We start from the raw sequence: 7500 nt of genomic DNA on the forward strand, positions 1-7500 counted from the left end.
ACACACTCCTCCACACACTCCTCCACACACTCCTCCACACACTCCTTCACACACTCCTCCACACACTCCTCCACACACTCCTTCACACACTCCTCCACACACTCCTCCACACACTCCTCCACACACTCCTCCACACTCCTCCACACACTCCTTCACACACTCCTCCACACACTCCTCCACACACTCCTCCACACACTCCTCCACACACTCCTTCACACACTCCTCCACACACTCCTCCACACACTCCTCCACACACTCCTCCACACACTCCTTCACACACTCCTCCACACACTCCTTCACACACTCCTCCACACACTCCTCCACACACTCCTCCACACACTCCTTCACACACTCCTCCACACACTCCTCCACACACTCCTCCACACACTCCTTCACACACTCCTCCACACACTCCTCCACACACTCCTCCACACACTCCTCCACACACTCCTTCACACACTCCTCCACACACTCCTCCACACACTCCTCCACACACTCCTCCACACACTCCTCCACACACTCCTCCACACACTCCTTCACACACTCCTCCACACACTCCTCCACACACTCCTTCACACACTCCTCCACACACTCCTCCACACACTCCTCCACACACTCCTCCACACACTCCTCCACACACTCCTCCACACACTCCTCCACACACTCCTCCACACACTCCTCCACACACTCCTCCACACACTCCTTCACACACTCCTCCACACACTCCTCCACACACTCCTTCACACACTCCTTCACACACTCCTTCACACACTCCTCCACACACTCCTCCACACACTCCTTCACACACTCCTCCACACACTCCTCCACACACTCCTCCACACACTCCTCCACACACTCCTCCACACACTCCTCCACACACTCCTCCACACACTCCTTCACACACTCCTTCACACACTCCTCCACACACTCCTCCACACACTCCTCCACACACTCCTCCTCCACACACTCCTTCACACACTCCTCCACACACTCCTTCACACACTCCTCCACACACTCCTCCACACACTCCTTCACACACTCCTTCACACACTCCTCCACACACTCCTCCACACACTCCTTCACACACTCCTTCACACACTCCTCCACACACTCCTCCACACACTCCTTCACACACTCCTCCACACACTCCTCCACACACTCCTTCACACACTCCTCCACACACTCCTCCACACACTCCTCCACACACTCCTCCACACACTCCTCCACACACTCCTCCACACACTCCTCCACACACTCCTTCACACACTCCTCCACACACTCCTCCACACACTCCTCCACACACTCCTCCACACACTCCTTCACACACTCCTCCACACACTCCTTCACACACTCCTCCACACACTCCTCCACACACTCCTCCACACACTCCTTCACACACTCCTCCACACACTCCTCCACACACTCCTCCACACACTCCTTCACACACTCCTCCACACACTCCTCCACACACTCCTCCACACACTCCTCCACACACTCCTTCACACACTCCTCCACACACTCCTCCACACACTCCTCCACACACTCCTCCACACACTCCTCCACACACTCCTTCACACACTCCTCCACACACTCCTCCACACACTCCTTCACACACTCCTCCACACACTCCTCCACACACTCCTCCACACACTCCTCCACACACTCCTCCACACACTCCTCCACACACTCCTCCACACACTCCTCCACACACTCCTCCACACACTCCTCCACACACTCCTCCACACACTCCTCCACACACTCCTTCACACACTCCTCCACACACTCCTCCACACACTCCTTCACACACTCCTCCACACACTCCTCCACACACTCCTCCACACACTCCTCCACACACTCCTCCACACACTCCTCCACACACTCCTCCACACACTCCTCCACACACTCCTCCACACACTCCTCCACTCACTCCTCCACACACTCCTTCACACACTCCTTCACACACTCCTCCACACACTCCTCCACACACTCCTTCACACACTCTCTCACTCATCAGGCAGTTCCTGTGGAGTTTCCGTCTGCCGGGAGAAGCGCAGAAGATCGACCGCATGATGGAGGCGTTCGCCACGCGTTACTGTAACTGCAACGTCAACGTCTTCCAGTCCACAGGTGAAGTCTCCAAACTCATCAGCGTCGGCTTGCATAATACATAATATATATTACACCCAATAATTACTATATTTGAGTATTTGAAAACAGAAACTCAATCTTGAATCTTGTTTCTGCTATGGAATAAAAAATATTGCATAATATTGGAATTTAGATTTTTTTACATTTCGTAATTTAGTCTTTTGATTCTGGAATAAAAAAAGTAAAAAGTTCATTATAACTTTAAGTCCCCCTGTGGTGTAAATCCAGCTTTTAATGTTGTTTATGTGTCTATGTGGTGTTATTAATATGCTTTAAAGGGATAGTTCACTTTGAAATTACATTTTGGTATGTTTTATCTTACCTCAAGGGCATCCAAGATGTAGGTGTCTTTTTTTCCGCAGTAGTTTCAATTTTGATATTTTTAGGTCAAACCGTTCTTGTCTGACAGTCATGCAGGTCTACGGTCACTGTCTCAAAGAGCATACACAGAGTCCAAATTAAAACAATTCCCCATCGTAAGTACACATTGATGGCCTAAGACACGAAACGAGCGGTTTGTGTGAGAAAACGAACAGTATTTATATCGTTTTTACCTCTTGTAACACAGCCACGTCCAAGTGATCTGAGGGCGCGCGCGCATCCTGGTGTGTGACGTGTGCGCAGACTGGTGCATAGATGTATATACACTAGATGTCGCCTTGGCTACGGCAGTTCATTGGAACGAATGTATTTAATGTGAAATCTAGTGTATATATATCTATGCACCAGTCTGCGCACACGTCACACACCAGGATGCGCGCGCGCCCTCAGATCACTTGGACGTGGCTGTGTTACAAGAGGTAAAAACGATATAAATACTGTTCGTTTTCTCACACAAACCGCTCGTTTCGTGTCTTAGGCCATCAATGTGTACTTACGATGGGGAATTGTTTTAATTTGGACTCTGTGTATGCTCTTTGAGACAGTGACCGTAGACCTGCATGACTGTCAGACAAGAACGGTTTGACCTAAAAATATCAAAATTGAAACTACTGCGGAAAAAAAGACACCTACATCTTGGATGCCCTTGAGGTAAGCTAAAACATACCAACATTTAATTTCAAAGTGAACTATCCCTTTAAGACACACCATGTGTAAGTTCATAAGTCGACAGCATTGCTGAGTATTTTCTGCTTAAAACTGCAGTGAACCAAAGACAGTCTCAAAAACACGGTTTGAAATCGCTGGTGTTTCTGACGTCACACACTACCTTGTAACCAATCAGATCAACGTGTGATCGTCCACCAGTGGATCTCTGAGTGAGTGGAGGCGGGGCTCATTTGCATATTCATAGAACCGCGCATACTAAATGAGGCGAGGGTGTCGAGTTACATTCAAGATATTTTTTTCAAGGAAAAAACTTTTCAATATGTAATTTTAATGATCAAAGATGGGTTTTTGGGGATACAATTATTAACTACAGGGGGACTAATATCTCACAATTCAGACCAGACATCAGAATCGCAAGAACAAAACCACAGAAAAAAAGTCAGAATTGTGAGATAAAAAGTTGCAATTACCTTTTATTTATTTTTTATTCCACGGCGAAATAAGCTTCCATTTTGACTATTTGTTATGCATTGCCAAATCTGTTAATTGTCCAAGCAGATACTGATGATCTCAAAACGCTTTGTTTATCAGTCTCAGGTACAGTTGTTGAGAACGGTTGTGTTGTTTTTGATCCTCAGACACGTGTTACATCCTTTCGTTTGCCATCATCATGTTGAACACGAGTCTTCACAACCCCAGCGTGAAGGACAAGACCCCGCTGGAGAGATTCATTAGCATGAACCGCGGGATCAACAACGGAGAGGATCTGCCCGACGACCTTCTGGCGGTGAGCAGCCAATCACAATCACTCCTCACTGGTCACATGACCAAAATACTACACTGGAGTCACTGAGCACAAATAACAGCGTGGTGTTAAAGGGATAGTTCACCCAAAAATACAACAAATTAAAGAAATGTCCTGGCTCTTCCAAGCTTTATAATGGGAGTGAATGGCAGGATATTTTTTGGAGTCCATCAAAGTGCATCTGTCCATCATAAAAGTGCATCTATCCTTCATAAAAGTGCATCTGTCCATCATAAAAGTGCATCTATTCATAATAAAAGTGCATCTATCCGTCTCATGAAAGTGCATCTATTCATCATAAAAGTGCATCTATCCGTCTCATAAAAGTGCATCCGTCTCATAAAAGTGCATCTGTCCATCATAAAAGTGCATCTATTCATCATAAAAGTGCATCTATCCTTCATAAAAGTGCATCTATCCATCATAAAAGTGCATCTATTCATCATAAAAGTGCATCTATCCATCATAAAAGTGCATCTATTCATCATAAAAGTGCATCTATTCATCATAAAAGTGCATCTATCCATCATAAAAGTGCATCTATTCATCATAAAAGTGCATCCGTCTCATAAAAGTGCATCTGTCCATCATAAAAGTGCATCTATTCATAATAAAAGTGCATCTATCCATCATAAAAGTGCATCTGTCCATCATAAAAGTGCATCTATCCTTCATAAAAGTGCATCCGTCTCATAAAAGTGCATCTGTCCATCATAAAAGTGCATCTATTCATAATAAAAGTGCATCTATCCGTCTCATAAAAGTGCATCTATCCATCATAAAAGTGCATCTATCCATCATAAAAGTGCATCTATTCATCATAAAAGTGCATCTATTCATCATAAAAGTGCATCTATCCATCATAAAAGTGCATCTATTCATCATAAAAGTGCATCTATTCATCATAAAAGTGCATCTATCCATCATAAAAGTGCATCTATCCATCATAAAAGTGCATCTATCCATCATAAAAGTGCATCTATCCATCATAAAAGTGCATCTGTCCATCATAAAAGTGCATCTAGTGCATCTGTCCATCATAAAAGTACATCTGTCCATCATAAAAGTGCATCTGTCCATCATAAAAGTGCATCTGTCCATCATAAAAGTGCATCTGTCCATCATAAAAGTGCATCTGTCCATCATAAAAGTGCATCTGTCCATCATAAAAGTGCATCTGTCCATCATAAAAGTGCTCCACACGGCTCTGCGGGTTAATAAAGGTCTTCTGAAGTGAAGCGATGCGTTCGTATACGAAAAATGTCTATATTTAAAACTTTAAAATAACTAGTTTCCAGCAGACGGCCTAAGTAACCCGTGACGTGTGTATGACGTAGATGAGGAGTAGCGTAATTATAGGTTCACACTAACAGGGCTGGGCAGCAAACTCAAGCTCCGCAAACGAAGCGATTAAGTTGTAAATATGGATATTTTTCTTATGGGCTGATTTTGTGTGAGCTATCCCGTTAGTTACTGGTCAGTGAATGAGCAGCAGTAACAGGAAGACTGAAGTGTGTGTTTCTTTTCATCACCACAGAATCTGTACAACAGCATACGCAACGAACCCTTCAAAATCCCAGAGGATGATGGGAACGACCTCACACACACCTTCTTCAACCCCGACCGCGAGGGCTGGCTGCTCAAACTGGGTAAAGATTATTAAATTATTAAACAAACCGATTATGATTCACTTCTGCAATCACATTGAGTCTAGTTAACTTTCTCTTTCATCTATTCGAGATCTAATAAAAGTAGGTGTTTATTGTAAATCTGTGCAAGTTTAATAGTAACATCCTCAATGTCTGTATATAATATAATAATTAATATAGATAAGGATGTTCATATTAAGTTATGAAAACATAATTTCTGATGAAGTCTAAATTTTACAAATATTTTAAAACGTTTTTATTTTTTTTGGTTATTCGTTTAATTGTATCTTTCTTCAAACATTATGGAACGTTACTTTTGAACGTTCTCTGAACGTTCTTGAAACAAATCGTTACATTTAAAAAAAACGTTACATGAACGTCCAACTGTAACATTCCATGAACGATGTATAAATAATGTTTTTGTACTAATGTTTTGAGAACATTATTAAAGACCAGATAACTGAACGTTTTATTAGCATTACTGGAAGAACGTTTGATTAAAACGTTCTGAGAACTAGATGTGCATGTGTTAGTACATGTTGAAATTAAGTTAATAAGTATTTTTCATAGTTGGCTGATGTTAACTAGTGTGAGACGTGATATCGAGTGTGTATTGTTGCTGACGTATCATCTGTCCGCAGGCGGGCGTGTGAAGACGTGGAAGAGACGATGGTTCATCCTCACTGATAACTGCCTGTATTATTTTGAATACACCACAGTAAGAACCCTCTGAACGCATGAGTGTGTGTGTAGTGTGTGTATCAGAGCTGATTGTGGTGTTTGTGTATCAGGACAAGGAGCCGCGCGGGATCATTCCTCTGGAGAATCTGTGTGTGAAGGAAGTGCTCTTTCCCCGGAAACCGGTGAGACCCGAGTGTGTTACACACTGACACTGCGTGACCGCCACATATAGATGATTCAGGTTTAAAATATAGAATAATTAATCTGGACCAATCATAAGGTTTATGTGCGAGAGAGATATTGGTAACACACTTTACAATATGGTCCCTAACGAAGGTTAGTTAATGCATTAGTAATGAGCGATACTTTTGTCACAGTGTTTATTAATCTTTGTGGTAACACTTTACAAAAAGTTTCATTAGTTAGCAATAGTTCATGTATTTACTAACAACACTGAAGCCTTTTATAAAATAACGCAGTTAGATGGCTGGTCAGTGGTCACTGCACGAACCTATGGCAGAGCTGCGTAACTGCGCGAACCAATCGGTGCGAAGCCCGCCATGCTGAGCACAGAGTCCGCGAGAATGGGCGGGGCATCTGCCTATTAAAGATGCTCGATTGGAGGAACCGTTCCTGTTTTGCGGACCAGGACTGCTTCTTTGATTCAGGGTTCAGCGTAATCCTAGGCTGGGGTCCCTGATGTTTAGGTGGGAAGCGCTTTGTCTGACTGGAGCGCTGCCGTTGCTCAGCCGCTGGTTTCGTCCGCTGCGGAGTCGGCGTGGGCTTTTGGCGACTCGAAGCCTTCAGAGCTGGAGCTTCTGTGCTGTCGTGTAGCGCTCAGCGAATCTGTCCACTGAAGAGACCAGTGGAGGAGATAGGAGTTTCTAAGAAGGCGGTTCTGTCCGTGAGACACGTCTTTGATCTCCATTAAGTTAAGCCATAAGTAGCGCTCCAGCATCACTAAGCTCTGCCAATGGCTTGGGCGGTGGCTTTCTTGGCGCGGAAAGCTTCTGGGTCTGGTCCAGACTCGTTCATGGAGCGGAGGAGTTTGGCCTGGAAAACTTGGAGGACCGCCATCGAGTGGAGGGCGGAGCCTGCCTGGAAGAAGGATACACCTCTCTGGCGAGGCCCAGTCGAGACCGAGCTCGTCGACTGCTCTGGAAAGGA

General features: G+C 44.7%; 1 protein-coding gene across 2 annotated transcripts in view; it reads left to right on the top strand.

Moving 5' to 3' along the window:
- Positions 1-7500, top strand: part of cyth4b (cytohesin 4b) — a 182941-nt gene that overhangs the window by 170558 nt on the left and 4883 nt on the right. For both annotated transcript variants that reach the window (XM_079628170.1, XM_079628171.1), the window contains 5 exons: positions 2015-2127; positions 3837-3985; positions 5541-5652; positions 6294-6370; positions 6444-6515. In XM_079628170.1, the coding sequence (XP_079484296.1) occupies positions 2015-2127; positions 3837-3985; positions 5541-5652; positions 6294-6370; positions 6444-6515 (523 nt within the window). The remainder of the gene's footprint in view (positions 1-2014; positions 2128-3836; positions 3986-5540; positions 5653-6293; positions 6371-6443; positions 6516-7500) is intronic.

Source organism: Phoxinus phoxinus (assembly GCF_949152265.1).
Source record: "Phoxinus phoxinus genome assembly, chromosome: 11".
NCBI lineage: Eukaryota > Metazoa > Chordata > Actinopteri > Cypriniformes > Leuciscidae > Phoxinus > Phoxinus phoxinus.